At 36.6% G+C, this 25309-nt stretch overlaps 2 protein-coding genes across 7 annotated transcripts; one reads left to right on the plus strand and one right to left on the minus strand.

Annotated features, from left to right (window-relative positions):
• The first annotated feature begins 681 nt into the window (after positions 1 to 681).
• LOC147857960 (ubiquitin-conjugating enzyme E2 36-like) lies at positions 682 to 12951 on the plus strand. Of its 6 annotated transcripts, none has more exons than XR_015530463.1 (10): positions 682 to 828; positions 1157 to 1184; positions 1930 to 2016; positions 2709 to 2767; positions 3174 to 3215; positions 3302 to 3375; positions 3461 to 3558; positions 3648 to 3714; positions 6204 to 6556; positions 10633 to 10788. XR_015530463.1 is itself a non-coding variant. In XM_087327178.1 (9 exons), the coding sequence occupies exons 1-8, from the start codon at positions 790 to 792 to the stop codon at positions 3683 to 3685; spliced, it is 465 nt and encodes a 154-aa protein (XP_087183304.1). In that variant the 5' UTR covers positions 682 to 789; the 3' UTR covers positions 3686 to 3714; positions 12763 to 12951. The 6 variants fall into 6 exon arrangements, 4 of the variants coding, with proteins under 4 accessions (XP_087183304.1, XP_087183307.1, XP_087183305.1 ...); XR_015530464.1 differs by having other exon boundaries at positions 6340 to 6556; XM_087327178.1 differs by lacking the exons at positions 6204 to 6556; positions 10633 to 10788 and adding an exon at positions 12763 to 12951.
• Positions 12952 to 14838: 1887 nt separating this feature from the next.
• On the minus strand, positions 14839 to 24442 carry LOC147857961 (SH3 domain-containing protein 2-like). Its single transcript, XM_087327217.1, has 11 exons — positions 24203 to 24442; positions 22559 to 22667; positions 19972 to 20094; positions 19773 to 19842; positions 18985 to 19133; positions 18682 to 18783; positions 18051 to 18251; positions 16721 to 16783; positions 16388 to 16555; positions 15520 to 15594; positions 14839 to 15114 (listed from the first exon to the last, which is right to left on the minus strand). The coding sequence occupies exons 2-11, from the start codon at positions 22616 to 22618 to the stop codon at positions 14989 to 14991; spliced, it is 1137 nt and encodes a 378-aa protein (XP_087183343.1). The 5' UTR covers positions 22619 to 22667; positions 24203 to 24442; the 3' UTR covers positions 14839 to 14988.
• Positions 24443 to 25309: the final 867 nt, after the last annotated feature.

Below are 25309 nucleotides of genomic sequence, written 5' to 3' on the forward strand. Positions count from 1 at the left end.
CGTACAACGAGAAAATGTGGTGGCATTTGTTGAGTAAGTCAACTCTAACTCGTCTTGCTATAGTCGAGAACATGCTACATTTGAGTGACGTGGATCTATAAACTTGGGGGGGGGGGGGGGAGGCAGGGCGAGGGTTGTTTTGGCCCACCCTCATGGACATCAAGAGCATGCTACACATATGAATGATCCGGATCTAGCGGGGTAGGATGGAGGGTCTTTCGGCACACTTCATGGACATTCGGACTCTCATGCATACATGACCAACGAGATGGATATGTGTGTATTGTCTTACGGGGCCTTTGGGGGCCATAAACATGATATATTTCTACATATCCAGAGTGACAGAGGACAGATCCACCACGTCAAAACCATGCATGGCCCCCTAGGACCATCTCTCTCTCTCTCTCAACAATTTGCTTATTTCCTAGAATACCCTTCTTGTGAGGTTTTCTCTATTTCCCCAAATGCCCCCTTCCCCCCCCCCCCCCAACAATCGACTCTCTCTCAACAATTTATTTATTTCCTAAAATACCCTTTTGGTGTGATTTTCTCTATTTCCCCAAATGCCCCTTTATGTTTTTGTATGTATTATAATAAGCCTGTATGTATGTACATATGTATGTATATATTTAAATGCGCCATGGCTTCTTCGCCTTCGCGATCCTTCCTTCTTCAAGACAGAAAGAAGAAAGAGACTAGAATAGAGGAAATCATATATAAATTAGAAGGAAGTAAACAGAAGAAAGGATTAGGGTTAGAAGGAAGAAAACAGAGGAAAAGGAAGAAGATATGTCTGCAAACCCTTTGCTCACTTCTCGTATCCACAAGGTGAAATTTGAATCCTCAATCTCAATAACAAATGACCCGTCCTGCCGTTCCATTTGCTCTACAGTTTCATAGAAGGGATCATTCTCGCAAGAAAATTAGATTGCAATTTTTGTTCTTTTATGCTCTATATCTCTCTCCAAATAGAAAAGCTTTTCTTCTCTCTGAAAATGAGACCTTTCTTATGTCAATATGCGTTCATCGATCTTAAGGGAATTTTCTACTGACAAAGTGTTATATTTCTATCTAATTAGTAAAGCTTTCCTGTAAAAAATGGATTCGCAAGTCTATTCTCTATCCGATTAAAACTCTTCCTTTTCCTTTCTGGCAGGAAACTTGGGAGCTTCTGAACAAACCAGGTATTTAAAGATTTATTCATTCCTTTAATTTGTTCATAATTTCGTTTTCCCTTATCGCGAAATTTAAGTTTCTAACATTGGTAACGAATTCTTGAATGAATAATTGATTTTAACTCTTATTTTGTGTGTGAAATCTAAGCTCTTACAATAGCTTTCTATACTCTCATGCTCTCATTTCTTTAGTGGAGAAACACTAGCAAACTATTTCCACCCATCATTTACATTTTGTTAAGTTCTTACTCTACTCATGAATGATAGAAAAACTTTTGCTGTGATTTCACATTTGCATTTTCTTCAGTTCTTATGATATTTCTGATCCTTCTTCTTAGGTCAATCAGTTCCTTGTTGCTTACAACAGGTTGTTTTGAAATTTATCTCAGGCCATTCAAATCATAGTCAAAAGTTGTGGGGAATGGCAATCTGTCATCACAATGTTTGCACTTTGTTTTCCGACAGATCTTTCAGATCCTATCCAGTACTTTTGAATGCTATCCATACATCATCCAAAAAATGCATTCTATTGAAGTCCATACAATAAGTTTTTTTTATTGTATTTTCTTTCTCTTGGATCTTTTGCGTCTTGGTGAGAACATGTGAATATTAGCTATATGTCTCGTTGCATTAAGTTCATACAATAGATGTTCATGGTGGAACTTGTGAATACTAGCCATATTTCTCATTGCACCAACTTCTTACAACAGTTTTATGTATATATACATATATGTATTTTCTTGGATCTTTTCAGAACCTGGTATCAGTGGTTCTCCTTCAGAGGAAAACGTGCGCTACTTTAATGTCATGATTATGGGACCCGCGCAATCCCCTTATGAAGGTATACTCCACATCCTTCTTTCTTTCTTTCCGGATAGCTGTCTTTTGAAAATCGTCTTTTCATTTTTAACTTGAAGGCAGAAAAAATCCAGCAATTTTGAGATCGACCACATTTTCCTTCTAGTAATTTTCAATTTAATAAATGAATATATTTTTAACTCAATGCCATTCATGGGTTGCAATCTAATTCATGGCAAAATCGATAATGATAAATGATACATTACCTTTTAAAGTCAAAGTCAAAGTCGATCTAGAAGCTTCTCGTAGGAAAGTCAAAGTTATGGCAAGAAAAATATCTCAGAGACATCTAGTGAGGTACAAGACAATCCGAAGTATCAATGACAAATCAATTGCATGAACATTCTAAGGAACTCCAAAGGTCCAAACCTAACATTCCATTTTTCATTTAAAATTATTCCAGAAAGTTCTGTATAAGTTAGCTGGGACATTATTCTAGAAACCCGTTGAAAAGTAAATGTAACTTAAAAGCTTCTGAAAAGTCAATGGGAGATTAGAAATTTTAATTGATCCTTTATGCGTGCTATAAAACCGAATTCTGAGGATCCAGAAACTAGAGATTTTTTCCCATGATATATTATATATCTCATGCACAAGCAAAATGTTGAAAATTCTAGTAATTATTTTTTGGAATTACTTTATTATCTCACACATAGGCATTTATGTTTAATCTAGGTGGTGTGTTTAAATTGGAACTTTTTCTACCAGAGGAGTATCCAATGGTTGCGCCCAAGGTGAGATGTTTAAGATAGCCTTTTTGGTTGGCTAAAATTTTCATTTGAGAATCATGTTTAGTGTCAAGAGAAGCAGTTGTCTAGGACATGTAGGTTCATCATCATATATGTAGAATCTCACAATTATATATATAGATAGCCATTTAGATAAAATTACTGGCTGTCTCATATGTGTGGTTGATCTTATTCTTTATTATTGTCAACTGCAATTCTTTTGTGATAGTTGCATTTTGGGGTAAACGCTAGCTCTATTGTTTATGTGAATAATTTGATTAACCAATAAATAGTCCATGACTTCTATAAGATTCACTTTAATGCAAGTTTTGGTCTCAGAGATAATTTTGGCATTTTGAAGTTTTTAATATTACAATACTTCATTTCTCATAAAGAATTGGAAAATTTTCAGGTTCGTTTTTTGACAAAGATTTATCATCCCAACATTGACAAGGTAAGTTCTAAACCCAAAGTTGTGTAAATAATGTCTTTCATTGTCAAATATATCACATCTTTTTATGGTTGCTTTTGTTTTTGCAGTTGGGGCGCATATGCCTAGACATTTTGAAGGACAAATGGAGCCCAGCATTGCGGATTGCGACACTTTTACTTAGGTTTGCTTATTCATGTTCAATGGTTATCTCATGGAAAATTGGGTTTTGACTGCCATTTTTTACTTATATCTGAATTTCTTGCTAGCATTCAAGCATTATTGAGTGCTCCCAATCCGGATGACCCACTCTCTGAAGATATTGCAAAACATTGGAAGAGTAATGAGAGTGATGCAACTGTAACAGGTAAAGAGGGTTTTTCATAGTGCAAACAAGATCTCACATATGATTAATTGACATGGCACTTACTATGTCGGGCACTTTATGAAATACAGCAAAAGCGTGGACACAGTTGTATGCAAATGAGGATTGATTGATCAGAATGGCTCTTTGTATACAAATGTAAGTATGAGCTATGCTTAAAATGACCTATTTTAAAATAAGAACTCATGATTGATTGGACTAACTATTTATGGAAATGTAAAATACTAACAACTCTTGAATGTCCTATTCGAGAAAAGAACATGTGATTAATTGGATTGCTCTTATGTATAGAAACATAAGTATTAAGAACCGTAAAAGAAATGCCCTACACAGAAAAATATTACAATTAATGAAACTCCTTAATATGCAATGTTTTGATGTTTATGAGTGTAGTCTTAGTTATTGCTTCTTTTTCTTAATCTGTGTGCTAGTGGAAGTGGGTAATCACGATCCTGTTGGCAAACATGATTCTGGAAAATGAAAACAAAACAAAACAAAGCAAAACAAAACAAAACATAATGAATGTGGTGTCACGAGGAATTTATTGTGGTTCAGTAATTTCCCTACGTTTTTTGAGATACACAAAGATAATTACAAGCGGTGAACCATTGCATGTTATGAAAATGCAATAGACACTTGCTTAACATGTAATAGCATGCAAGGATTCATCACCTCTATCATAAACATTTGACTTAACTGAAGCTGTGTTAGTTGTATTAACTAACAATCTCCACCTTGGCTTAAGATTATGCCTTATCCAAGAGTGATTCACAATAAATTCAATAGCAAGTAGTGGTGCTCTTCACTGATTCTCAATATAAAGTGATTGGCAATAATAAGCAATGTTTTTTGTGGAAATGTAAACCCTTTTCTCGGGGAGCAGTGTTTGCACCTGTTCTCAATATAAGGTGATTCACAATAAGTTCAAGCAATGCTTGAAATTTCAAATTGGCCTTGTCATTCTATCAACTGCGGACCTTTAACAAACAAATTTCTTGGTGCCATACACCCAATTGTGCACATTCGGTATAATATGGCATTTGCATAAGACACTCAAACCATGTATTCCACCTCATCTTTGGCTGTTGGCAAAGTTCTAAAGGCAAACAAAAATGTGAAGCTAATTAATGCAATCTTTACAAGTTTAGCTTGAGCGTACTAACCCTCTCTAGAGCTTTCTTCACATAGTTTTGTTTAGTGAGAACAACTTGATATTTTCTCTATCTGTTTAAATCTCAACACCAAAGATATTTTTAGTGGTTCAAGATTATTCATCTTGTACTCACCATTCTAACCTGCTCTTTAACTTTAGAGGTGTGAGGGTTGCTCTTCACAGCAATCAACATGCCATCAACATAAAGAGTGAAATAAATGAAAGATTCATCATTCAATCTTCTAGGATAAATGCAACATCATACACACAAAATACCATAGTAAACATGTCAAAATGCTTGAGCCATTGCCAGGGCGATTGTTTCAAGGTGCACAATGATTTCTTCCGCCTACATACTAGCCCTTTCTGAGGCTCTTTGAATCCCTCTAGTATTGATCTAATTTTCCATGTACCCCTTGCTCACATCTAATTGTTTGAACTCCAGTTTATTTGCTGCTACAGTCGACAATATTAATCTTCTTTCTGACAATATTCTTTGCCTAATGAGGATTTAAACTTCTGTTGCTTATATTCTGTGATAGCTTTTTTTTTTCCCAGTTAAGCCATTTACATACAACCATCTTTTTTTTCCTTGGGCAAAATCACCTATTTCCAAGTTTGATTCTTCCGCAATAATTCCATGTCTTTTGCGATTGCTGTTGATCACGTTTAGTGCCCGAGTGATCAATCTCTTCAAAACGGGACAGACTTTCTTCATCAATGAATAGAGAGAAAGCAATGATGTTGCAATATCTCAAAGATGCTCTGATAATACATCTCATCATATCTGTCTTTCTCTTCTGATGCCAAATGAGTAAGGCTTTTCTTCGTCCTGTGTTGGACCTGTTGGTAGAGTTCACATCTTTTTGAACTCCACCTGAGTGGTTGGGCTTCATTGCATGATCCTCATAACAGTTTGGTTATTAACTTCTTCTGCAACATGTTGGTTTCATTGTGTACACCATTGATAATGATGACATCCTTCGTCGATTCTGATTCGGCAACTCTCTTAGTGTTGGTGCACTTTTCACCCTCTCATATCTAGGTACATCCTCATATGTGCCATTCTTCATATTCTTGTTTCTGCCATTCCTCTTTGCAATTCCCTCTCGTTCATGAGTTTGAGGTTTGATTAGTACTAATACTAAGAAGGATCTGTCATCCAGGTTTTAGTAGTGTGAATATATGCATACTGACTTCTTAATTAAGCATAACAGATATGATGCATATTCCTCTGCAGGGGACATCAGGTCCACAAGATCTGGTTCTCAATCTGTGTCATTTTCTTTTAGTTTTGGTTTTGTATGCTCGGGGGGTTAAAATTTAATGATCTTGTTGATGTATGTTATAAACTTCCAGAAAAGAAACTCTTATAAGTAAGGTTATCACTTTCCTCTCTCTTTATCCATTCTTTCGGAGAAACTGAGCATTTTCCTTGACCTGATAAATAGTGTTTATGTTGATTCTCTTTCAGATGCCGAGTGATATCTTTATTCTTGCAGAATTCTAGACAGTTTTTTTTGTTCCATCCATCATCACTTTTTTGTACTTCAATTTTCTGGTTGTCTGGTTTTCAATCTCAGCCTTTTATTTGTTTGGAAATGTTGCAGTTTTGTTCACCCAAACCTTCTTAGAGCGATCATGTCAGCAAATCAGATAAAATAAATAGAACTTCTATGTTGGAGAGAGTTCCCACACATCAGTATGGACATAATCAAGAAGATCTTTGCTGATGCTGGTCAAAGTGCCAGAACTTACTGTTTTCTGCTCTCCTATAATGCAAAATTTGGAGAACTCCAATTTGCATCCTGTCTCTCCTTTTGGCAGGTGCTTATTGAAAAATGAGAAAACACCCTTATTCTCAAGAATATACATATATGTCACAACCGGAGAAAGGAAACACACAGATCACTTTTTACATGAGAGGAAGGTTCCTCTTAAAGGCCAAGATCTGGCCGTTGGGGTTGGCTAGCTGGTTGGCTATAACTTTAATCATTCTCAACACTCCCCCTTAAGATGGGTGAAAGAAATCCACTAAGCCCATCTTGTCACACAATCTAGAAAGACTTACTGGCCCAAGTCGTTTCATAAGACAATCTGCTACTTGATCTTCAGTAGAAACATGACTCAATTTTAATATTCCACTATCAATCTTCTCCTTGGTAAAGATTCTGTCGATTTCAATGTGCTTGGTCCTATAATGCTGTACCGTGTTGGCAATGCTGATTGCTGACTTATTGTCACACCACAACTTCATCTGATTTTCTTGATTCATCTTTAGTTCTACTAGGAGAGTTCTCAGTCACAACATCTCCGCAACTCCGCTGTTGAGTTGCTACTACCGACTGTTTCTTACTCTTCCAAGATACCAGATTGCCCCCAACATACATGCAGTATCCTGATGTGGATTTCCTATCATCAGCACAAATAGCCCAATCGGAATCACAATAGCCCTCAATGTCAAAATGACTATGTTTTCTAAAGATCAATCCCTTCCTTGGGGCACCTTTGAGATATCTTAGAATCTGGTACACTGCATCCATATGATCTTTCCTCGGATCATGCATGTTGCGACTTACCACACTTACTGCAAATGAAATATCTGGACAAGTGTGAGTCAAATAAATCAGCCGACCTACCAATCTTTGATACCTTTCACGATCAACTTTCTCTCCTGCAAGTTCAATTATCTTAATCTACAGGCCTACAACCCAACATTCCAGTTTCTGTAAGAAGATCTAATACATATTTTCGCTGAGATAGAACAACTTCTGCGCCACGAGCTACCTCAATTCCAAGAAAGTATCGTAGCAACCCTAGATTTTTCACCTCAAACTCTTTACCTAGTTGTACCTTCAGTTGGGCAATTTCTCCTTCATTGTTATTTGTGATAATTATATCATCCACATACACAGCAAGTAATGTAGTATGCTCCTTTTGTTGTCGGAAAAACACAGTATGGTCCGCATTGATCTGCTGGTAGCCCATACCCACCATAGCCCTTCTTAACTTGTCGAACCAGGCTCAAGGAGATTGCTTCAGTCCATAAAGCGACTTCCTTAGTTTGCACACCTTGCCTACTGTTTGAATTGTACCAAAACCTGGGGGGATATCCATGTACACTTCGTCCATCAACTCTCCATGAAGGAATGCATTTTTTACATCTAATTGATGGAATTTCCAATCCTTATTTATTGTCAAGGAAATAAGCGTTCTAACAGTGCTCATCTTCACTACAGGTGCAAAAGTCTCATCATAATCAATGCCATATGTCTGACTATATCCCTTAGCCACTAATCATGCCTTGTAACGATCGATTTTGCCCTTTGGGGTTTGTTTAATTGTAAATACCCATTTGCACCCAACCGACTTCTTTCTTGGTGGTAGTGATACAATCTCCCAAGTTTTGTTCTTCTCAAGAGCCCCAAGTTCTTCTTGCATAGCTGCTTTCCACTTTGGATCTTCTTTAGCAATCTGCCAACACTTGGGTAAAGTGACAAAGTCTAATGATGCAATGATCTGTGTAGCTGATATGTTAGAATAAGAGATAAACTGAGCAATATCATGAGGAAAACCATAAAGATCAGGAGGGACTCCTGCATTACTGCGAGAGGTCCTCCTAATCACTAAAGGAGAAGGAGAGGAAATCATATCACCTGTGATTTCTGGGTTTGGGAGTTCTATAGGTATTTCAGAAGTCGAGGCAAGTGGGGACATGGGACTTGATGGCACAAGTAACATTGTAGACGTTCATATTTCCTTCCTTTTGCCTCTTCCTTCGGGTATACACCTTTAGCTCACCCGCAGATTGAGTCCCAACACATACAGGTTCCTCGTCTTCTTTTCCTTCGTCCTCATCTCCTACGCTCACTTGTTTCTCAGCTGGTGTAGGGATCAACAAAGGAATTGATCCTATTTTTAGCAACATCTCACCATTATCTCCTTCCCTCATATTTTCAGTCTCAACTAAGTCATCAAAGGGTGAAGTTACCTCTTGTTTATAATATGGCTCCCGCTCTCGGAAATGCACATCCATGCTCACAAATAAACTCTTCTCCACTGAACTCCAACAAACATACCCCTTTTGTGTGGCAGAGTATCCTAGAAATGCACATTTCACAGCTCTAGGATCAAGCTTTCCTACAGATGTTCTACTGTCCTTTACAAAACACACACATCCAAACACCTTCAAAGGAAGGATCCCAGAGTTATCTTCTTGCAACAACTCACAGGGAGACTTCCACCCCAATACTCTTGGGGGCATTCTATTGATCAATGCAGCAGCCATCAAAACTGCCCGTCCCCATAGCTGCTTTGGGACATTCATAGAAATCATCATGCTTCTTGTTAACTCTAGAAGATGTCTGTTCTTCCTCTTTGCTGCTCCATTTTGTGCCGGTGTATATGGGCATGTCGTTTGATGTTGTATTCCTTGATCTGACAGGTATGCCCTAAACGTAATGTTAGCATACTCTGTTCCATTATCAGATCTCAACACCTTTACTACTGCACCATATTGAGTTTGAGCAGCTCTATGAAAATCTTTAAAGCAAGTGAATACTTTATTCTTATTTTTCATCAAATATAACCAAGTAACACGAGAGAAGCAGTCAATGAAAGAGACAAAATATCTATATCCATTAATAGAACTTGTGGAACATGGTCCCCAAACATCAGAGTGTATAACATCAAATGCATGGGGACTCCTATGACGTGAACTAACATATGAGCTTTTAGTAAGCTTACCAAATTCACATGCATCACAAACAAGTTTCGATTTATCAGCTTTTTCAAAAAGGTGTGGATACACCCGACTCAAAACCCCATAAGAGGTATGTCCCATACGATGGTGATAAAGCATCAACAAGCGCTCGCAACTCATTTTAGACCCCCTTACATCTGTTCCCTCTACCATAGATGCTAATGCTGAATCCAGCCCTTCATGATCCAAATACCATAGTCCATTATGCCATGTGCCAGTCCCAAGTCTCCGACCTGTCCCGTTCTCTTGGAATGTCACCTTGGGAATATCAAAAGAAGCACATTTTAGTTGGAGTATGATAGAACTTATGGATAATAGGTTTACTGGGAAAGAAGGAGCATGCAACACATTAGACAATGTCATAGAGTTGGTACATTTCATTGTACCTATACCAACTACAGGTTGTGTTGTACCGTCAGCAGTTTGAATGCTCTCTGATATTGCTAAGTGAGTATACGAGGATAACTTGGTAGCATTACCCGTCACATTCCTAGATGCACCAGAATCAATTATGCATTCTGGTGTAGAGGCAAGAGTATGTGTGTTACTAGTACCTTTGGCGGAATAAGCATAGGTAGCAACGTTACCCCTTTGCATGAATGCGGCTCTTTGCTTCCTCCTCGGTTTTTCTAAGAGAGCTTGATCCTCTTCGGTGAACATCATCTTAGCTCTGTCCTCCTCTTCTGCTACCATCAGGTTTGCTTGGTGACCTCTTCTTCCGCCTCTTCGCCCCCCACAACCGCGACCTCTAGTTTGTCCACGTCCTCCATATTCTGGAAGGCGAGGTGGTGGTTGTGTTCTTGTCACACCTCCAAACGCTACAATCTCAGCCTGCTGCATGTATTTCACCAATGTTTTCACCTGATCCTCGTTCAATTTTGACAACACCTCATCCATCTTCTTTTCAATTCTGTTCCGTTCACTGTTACACCAGCAGAGGGGCAGATCTAGGGTTTGGCAGAGGGGAAGATCTAGGGTTTGGCATAGGGGCGGATCTAGGCTCTGATACCATATTGAAAAATGAGAAAAACACGCTTATTCTCAAGAATATACATATATGTCACAACCGGAGAAAGGAAACACACAGATCACTTTTTACATGAGAAGAAGGTTCCTCTTAAAAAACAATATTTCTTAACAGACTCTGCAGGTTTCTGATTTTGTCAACCTTCATCTCAAAGGAAAGCTCCTTTTGAGATTTTTTTGCAAACTGCCTTTTGCTAAGGAACCACAGCCCAGAGAATCTGAAGTTCCCGATGAATTCAAAATTTTCTTCAACTGGGGAAAATATGTCCAATGTTCTGTTATAAATATGTAGCCAGCCACAACCGGTCAACACGTGCAAATGAGAGACACAGAGAACACGACAACAGTACACAACAGACAAAAGAAAGAAAGCACAAAGACACAAGATTTTAGCGTGGAAAACCCTGAGATGGAAAAACCACGGGAGTCCACAAACTCCAAAATATCACTATAGTAGGAAGGAATACAACAGGAGACACTAAGGCAACAACCTTGAGCTCATCTTTGTCTGATAACGGTTACGCACACAGAGATATACTCTACTACTCTCTGTCTATATCAACAGCAACAATTGTTCAATAACAATCACAATGATTTGCCTAGGTGTATTAATACTCATACACAATATGAGCTATTTACAAATATAGCCCCGAGTCGGCTTTGACCCATTCGGCTATTAGCTGAATCGACTATCATTCGATTATCGGCCTCGACCGAATTGGAAATCGGTCGATTTTTCGGCCTCGGCCGAGTTGCTATAGACCGATTCGGCTTGTTCTCACTCTCATTTGACTTATGTCCTTCCCATCCGGAGGGACCAGTTTTTCCCAACATGTTCTAACATTGCAAAGCTGCAACAAATCCATTCCTGGTTGGGACACATGATATGTGCATCCTGAGGCAAGCATCCATGAATATGGCAGATATTCTCCATTCCATGATGCCAAGAATATACTAACAATTTCATCTTTATCGGCTTTGTTTTTGTTTCCTTTTGATTCTACTTCTCTTCAAAGTCTCTTTTCAATTTGTGACAGAATTGTCTGGTATGTCTTTTCTTATGACAGCAATGTTGCGACATCTGACGTGACTCTTGGGATCAATTGCTTGGGCCATTTTGCCCAGAAGATTTACTTCTACCATGCCTTAATTTCATCTTGTTATTTTCTTTCACAACAAGACTTTCGGTTTGAGACAAACTTCTTGGCTGTTTGATTTTCCGTCTCTAGAAGGTCTGTTATGACTTCATCAATTGTCAAAGTTTGTATCCTGACAAATGACATTGTCATCAAAGTCAAGTATGATTTGCCAAAGAAGCCAACTTAATAATGGCTTGATCTTTCTGTCAGTTTTGATCATAACACTAAGAAGTGCATACAAGTGACATGGTCATCAAAGTCACATAACAGTTTGTCAAAGAAGCCAACAAAATAATGGCTTGATCTTCTTTGTACATTTTAATCTCAACACGAAGTAGTTTTGAGTGATGCACTTGTTCATGTGAATTGGAGACTTCAACGCAAACAACTCTTTCTTCAAGTAGAACCTATTCATCAAAGGGTATGACATGTAAAACAGGCTCCCCAGCTTCTCCCACAGCTCCGCAAGAGAAGCTTTGAATCTGATTTCTTGAGTAAGAGTGAACTGCGTTATGCTCACTATCTTCATTTGCCATGCATTCCAAACATCATTTCCTATGTGTTGGGGTTTTACATCAAATAAAGCTGTATATAGACCCTGTCGTACCCACACATCTTTGGCAGTACGTTGCTGCAAAATATGGAAGTTGATCTTCCCATCAAAGGCACCAAGTGGAACTATGCATTTGCCATGGCTCTGATACCAATTGTTGCGGTGGTGGGCAATCCGTTGGCAAATCTGATATTGGTCAATTAAAAGCATAACAAAACAAAATGAAAGAGGGAACACAAGAAATTTACATGATTCAGTAAATTGTCTGTGTCCATGGGATGGAGACCAGTATTAAGAAAAGTACAAGTGGGATGCAAGTGAAAACCCACCCTCAATTCAGCCTCAACCTCACTTACTTGAAAGGTGTTAAAAACATTTCCATGATACTAAAAGGCCTGAATATGTATGGGAGTCTTACTTGAAAGTGCGAATGCAGTTTTTATAGTCAACTCAAGCATATGGATGAGATATTTCATCTGCCTTATGATTGTAATACATCTATGTTAAGAGATGTTTTACAAACTTACGTTTTTTTCTTTCTCATGTTTTGCAGCCAAAATGTGTCAGATACCAGCCAAAATTGTACACTAGAATTCACTAGAAAGATTTATATTACATAAGGTCTTTAAGGCCACGTACTTGTAATTCAGCCCAATATCAAGAGTTCTTGAAACAAGACAGGATGTATTATAAACCAGACAAGAAAGGGCAATATCATTTGCCCATTGTCAACTCCAATGAGTGGGAAATCAGCCTTAATTTCAGTAAATTAAAAAGGCATTGATTTCCAGAATATGACTAAGATCATTTCCAGAATAATGTAATGCACAATTATGAATGATGTCTCCATTTGACCTTCTTACTCACGTCCTTTTCGTTGACAACCTAGATACTCACTATCTTGATCGAACAAAACATTGAACGTGCACCATGTAAATAACTATGCCACTGCTTAAAAGCACACACAATAGCAATAGGTTGTGTGCATGTGGAGAAAATCTATTGGGTGTTGTCAAGCTTTTCATTCTCGACTTTAGCAAAGGTCTGCCATGTTGGGTAAGATGATCTAGATTGCAAAAGAACTCACATGTTTTCCAATACGAATTGATTACGTGGGTGTTGTACTAATCCCTATATCAAGTAGACCAAGCTTTGTTGTTGAGGATCCCTCTAATAGAATTATACCTGCCATTCTCCAATTATTTTGTCATTGATATACAATAGTCAGCATAATTCTGGATATATTTGCCATAATAGCTTATGAGAACTAGAAAACTTCGTAACATAGAACTTCCGGAGGTGAAGGTCACTCCATAATTGGTTTGACCTTGGTGAGTTCCATTTGGATATTGTTGGTAGTAATGATTTTTTGGCACAAAAAATCATACATAAAGTTATAAGTATTAGGATGCATCGGCTCAACTTGAACAAATCAAAAAGTTTCCCATGTGTTAAAGATAGCCATCATCCATTTTACTACATGCAAGAATATCATCTTCTAAGATAATTCTACCAGTGATATCTAAAGGTTTAGTTTAAGCATTTGTTAATCCAAAGGGGGTGACTAAAAGTTCATTATGTGCAAACCGAGAATATAAAAAAGTTTTATGGACACCTGCATCCAAACTACATAGAAAACACTCATAAACTATGCATAGACAAATCACAACTTAAATACCGAGTTTCAATGTTACAGATAATTATCAGTTAAGGTGGCACACCCTTCTCCCCATTAACACTATTGTCTAGTCTCAATTTCTTATCTAGATGATAATCAAATTTTAGTATGTTGCTCCATGATCATAGTACCAAATACAAACACGACGTTTGATTGTGGTACCATGTACATTCAAAACAATGCAATTGGTCCTAAGGATTATTATAATATGTTGGTTCAATCTATGCAAGAATTTGGAAAAATTATGGAGGTAGAAAGCATACAATATATACCCTTGGAATCCCTTGGTATGTCAATAAAGAAGGGATTGGGCACAAAGGGATGCCCATGATTACAACAAGTGCTAACATTTGGACCAACCAACAGAATCCTTCCCTTCTGATGGTACTGAGTGGAAGGGCCATTTCTCAATGGATATAAACTATTCTATAAATAATAGACTGATCTATATGGACTGAAATGATACAAGCTAGTGAATTCCAAATAGTCTAAAAAGATGGTGTGAAGTAGGATTCTGCATGTTTTAATACCTCTCCAAACTATTAGCCCACATAAAATACTGCCACAATTCAACTCAACCGAATAATCCCCAACAACATTCCATTTGGGATTAAATAAATAAATTTCATCATCTTTCCCTTCATTTTCAGCTCATTGTAGCAATTATTTATCTGAGCACTTAACAAATCTCAAATTCTTGTGTTTTACATGAACATGTATTTGTTTCTGAAATAGAAAGTTTCGTGTACAAGAGTATTATGTTTTTCGTGTCTTTAGAGCATTTTCTTATTAAACTTCCTTCTCAGTGAAATCTCGCTTGCATATGGAGAGTCTAACATGGATTTCAAGACACGAGTCAATACAGATGTAATAAAATAACAGCTTTTGATCATTCGCATGAACTCAGTTGTACACCATTCTCTCGCCTAATCCTTATTTCTTTTTACCATATTGCACAAAAACAAATAAACAAATATTGATAATTCACAAGATCCCCCATCAAAGAATCCATTCAACATTCTGCATAACACATGGATGCTGATACGCCATGACAATCTAGATAGAATACATACACTACACATGCAGAGTGTATACGTAGCTTCACATTAATGAGCCGGATTCTACTAATTTACTCGCAGGTGCTCGTTGCCGACGTTCCACGTGTGATGTTGGGAACCATCCACAGTTTCCTTTACATTCACCTTCAGACCAACCACTTGGGGAGACCTGTGAATCACACTGTATGCTCAATATAACTGCTCAAATCACATGTAGATAATCATTGGTTACAAATGATGCAAAGATGGAGGAAACCACAACATCAAATTCTAGGGGACAAAATGTTATGATGTACCAAGCATAGCATAGATAAAACACAAAAAAATCATTAAAATGATGCAAAGATGGAGAAAGACACAGCATGCATAATATGCTGACACATTTTTTGAAACTTCATAAATTCCAGTAAAATACATTGAAACATTTTTTAATAAGGCTATATATAAATCATTATGCATATTTTGATGGAATTCCTAGCATTCAATTTCTCCTCCGTTGCATAATCTTTAAATAGAAATGGAGCAAAGTAAAAATTACGTTGAAGCACAAACAGAAATGACAGAAAATGCTCACCTGACGAACAACAACGTAATCGCCTACCGTCAGGGAAATCTCGCCTGGAGCTTCTGCTTCAAATGGATGTAGCACCTATTTGTAGGAATATAAACAGTAAAATTAAAAGGGATGCTATGGCAAACAAATGCTTTTATTTGCATGGCTCTTATAGATTGTTAACTTGAAAGGTGCTTGAAATAAAAATGTGAACCTAAAAAAACCAGAGCTAAAATGTTGTGCAACCATTCTGGATAAACTCCCCAAAAAAGTCAAAGTTCACATACCTACAGATGTTTGAGATTCACAAGCACACAATCCTTTACAATATAGATGTTTGTTTATTAAAAAAAGTACAAGCACATTTCACTCATTTTTTGTGCATTTGTTCTTTTGGTTTTCATTGATAACAGGAATATAAAAATTAAAATTAAATGGGATGCTACGGCAAACAAATGCTTTTATTTGAATGCTTATATAGATCGTTAACTTGAAAGGTGCTTGAAATAAAAATGTGAGCTTAAAAAAAACAAGGCTAAAATGTTGTGCTCCAACCATTCTGGATAAACTCCCAAAAAATATCAAAGTTCACATACCTACAGATGTTTGAGATTCACATGCACACAATCCTTCACAATGTAGATGTTTGTTTATTAAAAAGAGTACAAACACATTTCACTCATTTTTTGTGCATTTTTTCTTTTGGTTTTCATTGATAACAGAACTACATGCATGACACAATCACAACATACGAAAGCTTGATGCCTAATAATTGTAAATGACAGAAATGTGATTTATGATTGAAGTTCAAATCATTAATAACTCTCGTACACATTATGTGGATTGATTGCCACGTACAGGATCAAAAAGCAAGGTTATATATCATCACCTCTGCAAAGAAGAACATTGTCTTCTGAGTTTCAGTCACTTCAGCATTTTGTATGGCAGATTCTGATTCATTTGTTTTGATTTCTTCATATGATGGTGGTGCCAGATAAGACTCTCCAGATGCAGTGATTGATGGTGTAACTTCACTATGTTGACGTTCAGCAACCATCTATATTCCATTAAAAGAACATGGTGGTAGTTATAAGCATCTCTTAAAAGACATTAATATTTCTTTCTTTCTTTCTATCTTTCATCGACAAATCTATTCTGGATTTTCTACAACAGATAATTGGTATATACTAGGATTCATAAACAAGTAATGCATCTATGGCACCTGGGCGTGCAACTGATCGAGAACTTCTGCACTTCGCTGATGATATAAACGTTCAGCTTCAACCTGTAGTTTCACATAAAAACTACATGTTTAGACTTGCAATGGTAATACATTAAACATAAAGAAACTACATTTCAATCTTTGTTTAATTTTATTATTTCTAAGCACATACATGCTGAAAGTTTGTGAAATTGAATCCATAGATGAAAGAAAAGATCAGGTGAAGAAAACCCAAATAAAGATAAGTGCACACACAAGCTGAAGCTGACTAGAAAACGTTTCCATGCCTAGGTGAGACTATGTTTTACATAAAAAGGCTACAATTGAATCTCGGTCAATTTCTATCAAGAAGCAGCAGCTAAGGTTTAAACAATGAATTCAGAGATAGGAAAGAAGTCAAAATGAATCAAGAGACATTTTACGCAAGCTGAATGCAAAACAATTCCATGCCTAGATGTGGCAGCAAAGTTGTTCATACCATAGACATTATATGGATGTGTTCAATTATAATTGGCTTCATAGAGCAGACTAATGGGATTCAATTATTTCAATGAATTGACAAGGTGTCTTGCCCTCACATCATGTGGGCTACGTACACAAGAAAAACAAAGAAATCAGAGGGTTAACAATCAATCATATACGATCCCAATCAAGATATATACACTCCCCCTATAAGGATAACATGATATCCTGGAAAGGTTCATTAGTCATAGAAATAAATGTTCTGAAATACAAATACGGAAGAAAGAAAAATCAAGCATATCAACAAAGTCTTGCACCCTTCTAGAACATGATCTTAACTTGCCAACACTTGGATGAGGATCTGTAGATGGGAATATATTCTTTCTGCTTTATTTAATTCTTGGATGTGGATCTTTTTATTGTTTCTCAGATAGACATCTGATGGAGATGGATGAAAATGATATGCCTGCATGATATCACTGTGTTATAGATTCCAACAATGCTGAAAATTTTCGCGCAAGTTACCTTCAAATATTGGTAAGGAAAAACTACAATATATCCGAGCATTTAAACCCCAAATGTGAATATGTTTTCATTATTCCCCTAATCTCCCTTTGTGACAGATGAATTCACCATATAAAGGCTCAAATGGCACATGCAAACGGGGATGATTGACCATATACTTGTTCAAACAGCGCAAAATTGAAATAATGGGCATTTGCTGAAATAAAGAAAAACTGAGGAGGGTGTAGTTTGGTAGTTTTCCATACCACAAAATGGCAGGAATTTATGTGACATGGAAAATCTGGAAAATGCAACAAAAACTCATTCCATAAAACTGGCATGTAATGGAAGTTTGAATACTTACCATTGCAATGAGACGTTGAAGAGTAAGACGTTGCTGTTGACCTTCAACTGCAACCATGGCAGCTACTGCCTCCTTTCCAAGTGTTGACATAGCTGCTTGAAGCTCTGCTAGCTTTGTCTCTGCAACTTGCAGTCTGTATATGTTCTCTGCATTCCCAACCACCTCTTTGGACTTTACTTGTTTCTTAGAAACATCAATGGCCTGATTGATTTGATCAATAAAAGGTTTTGTTAGGATTTGAAGTCACAACAGGCTTATAGTTAAGATGGGTATATGTTCCACTCTGATATAATACATGAGATGATGATTATGCTTTAGAGGTATTTTTTATCATACGTTTAGTATGCTTGCATGGCTGCATGGCTGCATGTGTGACACATATTCAGTATGAGAGCTATTCTCAACTTGTAATACATCTTGACGATGTTCATTGATCATAACTCATCATAATATATAGACACTGTAAAATATCTCTTCATGAGACTTTTACTCTTGCCATCTATTTCTTATTTATATAACTGTATTCATTATATTGTATGATCTCCCTGGCTCCCTTATCTTCTTCTTTGCAGAGAAAACATTAATTACAATACAGAACTAACTGCCATAACAAAGCTAGATCTATTGTAACCTGAGTTTCTGCTTCTTGCCGTAGCCGATCATATCTTTGGCACAAATGTCTTGCGTCTTCAAGAGGAGCACCCATCACCATAGCTCTCAAAGGTTCTGCTACCTGGCATATGTGGTTTAATATGTAAATAACAAAAAACTCAATCTGCCATATTTTATAAAAACATTTGAAGATCCACAACGTTTGTAAAGTCAATTATAAGATCATGATGCAAAGCATCACAAAAAGAAAAATAGAAATTGCATGAAAGCTAGAGAAGGCATATTGCATGACATTTAAACAAGGTATGCAGATCCAGTTAACCTGAGTTCCAAGAGCACGTAGCAAAGTCTCTCTTTCCTTCTCCATTTGCTGGATTGCATTGCCAAATATATTTGATGCTCGAGCAAGAGCTCCTGTAGAACTTGGTCCTTCAGTGGCATATTTGCGGCAGTCTTCTGATAGCTTAATGCCTGAAGAAAAGCCATTATAAGAAACCCAATAGAATGAACTACTCTAGCTAGCAATTTAAAGATGGTGGGCTTTTCGAATATAACAAAGACAAGAAGTAATAACCTTACAATAGGCAAGTGATCATATAAAAATATCAGGCATTGAATAAATGTGTTAGAAATAAGGAGTATGAAAGCCTGATATGACAGGCAAATGATCTACTGCAAGCATCAGCCTATATGAGGCATGAAAGATTAATATAATAGGCAAGCGAATACAACACAAACTTCACCGATCTTGCATACAAGTGATAAAAACAAGAGGTATGAAGACCTAACATGATAGGCAAGTGATCACCTACAATTTCATCATTCTGCATATATGTAATAAAAACGAGAGGTATGGAGTCCTAATATGGTATGCAAAGGGCAACATACAACTTCATCAATCTTGCATATATGTGATAAAAACAAGAGTTATAAAGTTCCTATATGACAGGAAAGTAATTGCATGCAACCATCACCATCGTACGTGTAATGAGAATAAGGCTTGAAAGATTAATATGATATCCAAGGGATCACATCAAACATCAGCAATGCATACATGGGATGAGAATAAGGGAAATGAAATGCTAATACGTTAGGCAAGTGACCACATACAAACATCCAGTTGTTTTGTCCCTGAAGCGATGAAACCGTCAATGCCTCTGATGACATCTTTTTGAAAATGCTGCAACATTCCAGTTCTTAAGTAAGAGAAAAACGAACAAAAATAAGAAATGAAATGAACTGTTAGCTTCTGAATGACGCAAGAACAAAATGTCGTGAACAGCTAAATCTGTGAAATGGCAATACATACCTTTGCAGCTCGTGTTGATATGTAGAGTTTTTCTAGTTGTTGGTGTCTTTTAAGGTCTGCTACATCTGCAAAGACTTCAGAATCCTGTGAGGTTGTGTGCCCAGAAAACTGCTTGAACACAGCCTGAAGACAAAAAGAACTCTAGTCTTAGTAAAAACCCCAAGAAAACACAAAAGGTGAAATGATAGTAGAATCCAAACTTTCATAGATAGCACTACATATTGAGACATAAATAAGAAATAAGGAGGAGAAAAAACAACTCCAAATAGTTTTGAACTTTCTTTATTTCCCCAAATTCCCTCGAGTTTCTATTATTTCTCCAAATGCCATTGGCCAACCCCATGTCAAGCAAATATTACTATTTTCAGCAATTCATCCTCTTCACCTCTTTTGGAAGTTGTCAGAATTAAAAACAAAAGAAGGATAGAAGCTATACATCTGCATACCTTGAACATCTTTTCTTCACGAGAATTATAATTCTTTGCTTTACATATGTCACAACCATTTATGATACACTAATGTGATAAAACTGGCAACCGTTTTAGAGAGTAATGATTTTCTTAAGAATGTTATAATGTACTAATGGAACCTTATATTCATCCTCTGTACATAATTGGTCACATTTATAATTTCAAGAGATGGAAAACAAGAGAAAGTGAAATTTATTTTAATTTTGGGATGAAATAAAGTATCTTCTCTAAACAACAAATAAATAGAGGCAACCTACAATAAAAAAACTTACATACCATGCTGATCCATATCAACGCACTACACTTCAAACTTCAAATGGAACCAAAAACACAGAATCTTGCTTCTTTCTTCGTAAGGAATATGTTTCCATGAGTTCCAATTTAAGAAGAAAGAAGATAGAAGCTCATTGTGAATACAAATTTATGGACAATCTGTAATAAACCAAATTTGGAAATATAAAGATACAAAAGAATGGTCCATTTAGCCCACTGTTGCTGATGCACTTTAAACTATTTGAGTTACGGAGGCTTGTAACTGTTTATCCAGAGATAACGTGTCTGTTTGATAATACTAGTCTGCTATTGCTGAAGCACTTTAAACTATTTGAGTTAAGGAGGCTTGTAACTGCTTATCCAGAGATAACAGTCTGTCTGATGATAATAATGTTATGACAGACTTTGTAGACATATTAGCTATTCTTCCCTCCATCCTTGCAATTTACTGTAGGGTTACAAGTGCACATTCATAATGTTATCTCTGCTCATTACATATGTTACCCAGCATGCCAACATATGTTTATTAGGTCAAGGACTATAATTTTGCGAATCATCCAAGCTTCAAGCTACCCTTGTGACACTTGCTTTAATGTGTAAAATATAAAGAAAGTTTATCCAGCTAGCCAGGAAAAAAATGAAGCAGAACTAATTGTACAATCATGCAGATAGAATGGTAACAAAACATCATACCTATCATGGACATTAGAACAACCTGAACTCTATGAATCAAGGTAGTCATTAGACCAAACTATGAACCACGTAGTCATGTCATTGATTCATCATGCACTTCATTAGGATGGGGACCTTCCTCAAGAATTTGTCAAATGGTTGGAAGATCTAGTCAACGGTAATAGCCCCATAGATACTTCCTAGCAAGTTTGATTATCATCTTTCTATAATGTGGCAGTCCTTTATGTCAAAGTTTGTGGAAGAGAAGATTGATCAAATGAAATTACCAATATTAGATGGAGCAACAAAGGTTCAGACCAAGTATCTAAATGCATTTCCCATCATTATGTAGTGAGATATCCCTTCATGTCAATGTTGAAGGAAGAGATGATCAATTAAAAACAACTACGAGTATTAGATGGAACAAAAATGGTTCAGAATCCACATTTTGAAGGAAATTTTCCTTTTTTATATAGCAAGGGTTTTTTTATGCCAATGCTTGTGGAGAGAGAATCAACTAAGGAAGCATTCATATTGGATGGAACAAATACACTGGTTCAAAATCTGCATCTGAGTAACAATCGGCAACGGTTCGGTTTGAACCGAACCGAACCGCTAAACGGTTCGGTTCAGGTTTAACACTTAACGGTTCAGTTCAGGTTTAGGTTTTTATTAACGGTTCGGTTCGGTTTCCACAGTCAAAAACCGCGGTTTAACAGTTTTTTATTTTTTATTTTAATTTTTTAAAAAAAATCTAAAAAAACTTTAAAATTATTTTTAAACAATCTTTTCATTTTTAGACCTTATTCTCACATTTTAGGAACATCTTAAAAATTTAAAAAAATTAAAAAGTAAAAATTTGACCTATGGAAAACTGAAACTGAACCATGAAACCTCGGTTTTTACGGTTTAATGGTTTAACGGTTTGAAAAATGTTTAACGGTTTTGTGGTTTGGTTCGGTTTGGTTCAGGTTTTTTAAAAAATTAACAGTTCGGTTTGGACCCTCTCAAAACGAACCGAACCGTTGCCGATTGTTACATCTGAGTGCATTTTTCATCATAAATATATAGTGAGGTATTTCTTCACATCAAAGTTTATGGAAAAGAAAGATCGATCAGTAAAAAATAATGGTATGAGATGGAAAACAACATGAATTTTAATACAACCATACCTGTTGTTGCTTGGCTACTTGGTCCCGGATTTTTGTTGCTTGCCTACGAAGTGTGTCCATTGTCTAGTGTGATTGGAAACAAACTCTCTCAAATGTGAAGAAAAAACACCTGCATGAATGGTGAAACCCACTTACTAAAGAAATTTAGCAGCTTTCACTTATTAAAGAAAACAAACAAATCATAATACATGGAAGAAGCATCTGTATCAATGACAACATCCACATAAACATATAAATATTAGCAATTTAGTTTATCAAAGAAAATAATATAAATTGCAACCTAGTAGGAAACTTATTGATTATAACAAGAAAAAAGGATGTTGTGAGAAATAAAACCTGAGAATAGAGGAGTAACGTGTTGACAATAAGAAGGAAACACTAATTCCTATGACAAGTCATAAGAGTACCAGATTGCACTGAAAAGTCACAGAATGGATTAAAAACAAAGAAAAGAAAATTTCTGCTAGTGATAAGGGAAGCCCTGGTTTGTTTTAGAAATCAACCCACCCCTAGCTTATTTAAGTACTGAAAATATAAGCATCAGATTTCCATGAGAAACTAATTTACGGAACTTTTGTCGTGATGAGAAAAGACTAATGTTATGAAGGAAAATACAAAAGATGGAAACAATTACACATTTTTCGCCTTGAATTGAATTATGAAGAGACAGTTTCAAAGTATTACATTATTGTGCAGGAAATTAATGGAAGAAATCTATAGGTTGCATTGAACACATGAAAAAGAGATGGAAAGAAAGTAAAGAAACAAGCAATTGTATACCTTTAATTGATGGAAATCAAATCATGGAATAATCTAAATAATGAACAAGAATAAAAAGAATCAACATCAATATTGCATCAAAAAGATGAAGAACAGAGAGAATCAAAAGTAAATGCTAAAAACATGCACAAAAAGACGGTTTTTGAAGAATCATATCAGTGTACAGGCATTCATGGAAGCAATATTAAGACTGCATCGTAAAGATGAAGAAGAAATGGAAGCGAAGCATAAAATTATACCATTATTCTCCATGTGAAACAATACATGGATACATGAGGACATGGGAACTGATTACACTCAAGAAACCCTTCAAAACCAGTTCTCTTAAGGAAAACAAGGATTAAGTCCTAGATAGTATACAGGAAAATGAAGCACCAGATTGCATTAGAAGAAAAAGAACACATATCAATTTTTCTTTGAAATAAAAACGATCATAACCTCTACAAAAATCGGTTCCACATAGACGCACATGAGTTTAATATTTCAAAAAAAAAAAAACAAGAAATGGAAGCAAATTTACTAAAGAAGAAATAAAAACCGGAATGCGAATGGAATAGAAACAAACTCCTATGAGTAAATTGGAACTGCTTGTTTTTTTAACGCAAGAACCATATGGAAATTTAATGCATTGAAAGATCAAGAAATGGATTAAATAGAAGAAAACGAAAATCAGCTAGTTTTGAAAGAATCGTTCCTATACAGGAATGAATGGAAGCAACATCAGACTTTGAATTGAATTGGAAAATGATCATTAATTGATGTAATGAATGGATCGGGAGCTAAGGACACAGAACCGTTACCATGGCATGATGAACATCAGAAGCGGAGAGATCAGTATCATTATGTGAGATCAAAATTACTTACCTATGTTCTATCATGGAAGAGATCCGCCGGCGCTAGTGCATATATAGCTTGAATGAGAATTTCGTAGATCTGATCCGCGAAAACAAGAGAAGAGAAGAAGATGACGATGACGATGAAGATGAAGATGAATGACAACGAAGGCAGAATGCGGAGAGAATATGGCGAGGAAAAGGAAACGACGGGAAAAATGCACCTTGATTGTCGGAGAAGAAGAAGGAGAGGTGGAGAGAGACAGAAAGATAAAGAGACAGACAGAAGGGGTGGGGATAAAGAAGAAGAAGAAGAAGAAGAAGAAGAAGAAATGAAGGAGAAAGAAGAAGAAGAAGAAGAAGAAGAAGGCACAGAGAGAGAGAGAGAGAAAGAAAGAGAGAGAAAGAAAGAGAGAGAAGAGGAAGATTTGATTTTAATCTATTTATTTAACCAGAAGAAGACCCTTTTTGCTGGTTTTCATGAAACTCCTCCCCTCCTTAATCTTCATCATCATAAGACAAGAAAGAAAGAAGAAGATGAAGAAGGCATTGGAGAGTTGTGTGTGTGTGTGTGTGAGAGAGAGAGAGAGAGAGGGAGAGAGTCTCTCTCTATGCAAGGTTCATGTTCATGTCTCGGCCACGGGTCCACGTGGTGCAGAGCTGGTTAGGTGTCTGGACACTTGCAATAAGATGTAGCACAGTTTGGTAAGATGACCACTTGCAATTGTAGAAGTAGCACTAGAGTTGCTCAGGTTCTCTAGATTCTATGACTTCGGACACTATTGTCTACTATGTGAAGTTTGAACCACAAAGAGAGACAGAGACGGAGAGAGCTCTAGCAGGAGAGCATCGAGAATTCGAGAAAATGAAGAGTGTTTAGAAAATCAGGGAAAATACAAGGATGACAGAGGAGTTTCTGTTTCTAGGGGGGGGGGGATTCAACCAATGGGACCAAAGGAGATAATGTGGAATCGGGCAATATATGTTGTGGACGTGCACCTCCATACACATCCTAATGTAAGGCTTGTGGCTTGGGTTTTAGCCAACTATAATTTCCCTGCCCATCATGGTTTATATATGCCCACAATATAATCTTCCAGCTCGACTCCTTTGTCACCGTATTCATCCATTTTGTTTT

Source organism: Azolla caroliniana, unplaced genomic scaffold, assembly GCF_043228905.1.
Source record: "Azolla caroliniana isolate FFs.n. ecotype wild unplaced genomic scaffold, voAzoCaro1.0.p SCAF_11, whole genome shotgun sequence".
Classification (NCBI taxonomy): Eukaryota; Viridiplantae; Streptophyta; class Polypodiopsida; order Salviniales; family Salviniaceae; genus Azolla; species Azolla caroliniana.

What these genes read in the sequence shown, in the direction of transcription:
- LOC147857960 (XM_087327178.1), top strand. Translation starts at nt 790, where the DNA reads ATGTCTGCAAACCCTTTGCTCACTTCTCGTATCCACAAG. An exon ending in GGAGCTTCTGAACAAACCAG is followed by an intron (nt 1,185 to 1,929) that starts GTATTTAAAGAT and finishes GGATCTTTTCAG; the next exon opens with AACCTGGTATCAGTGGTTCT. An exon ending in CGCGCAATCCCCTTATGAAG is followed by an intron (nt 2,017 to 2,708) that starts GTATACTCCACA and finishes TGTTTAATCTAG; the next exon opens with GTGGTGTGTTTAAATTGGAA.
- LOC147857961 (XM_087327217.1), bottom strand. Translation starts at nt 22,618, where the DNA reads ATGGACACACTTCGTAGGCAAGCAACAAAAATCCGGGACCAAGTAGCC. An exon ending in TTCAACGTCTCATTGCAATG is followed by an intron (nt 16,784 to 18,050) that starts GTAAGTATTCAA and finishes GTGAAACTACAG; the next exon opens with GTTGAAGCTGAACGTTTATA. An exon ending in CAATGTTCTTCTTTGCAGAG is followed by an intron (nt 15,595 to 16,387) that starts GTGATGATATAT and finishes TCCTACAAATAG; the next exon opens with GTGCTACATCCATTTGAAGC.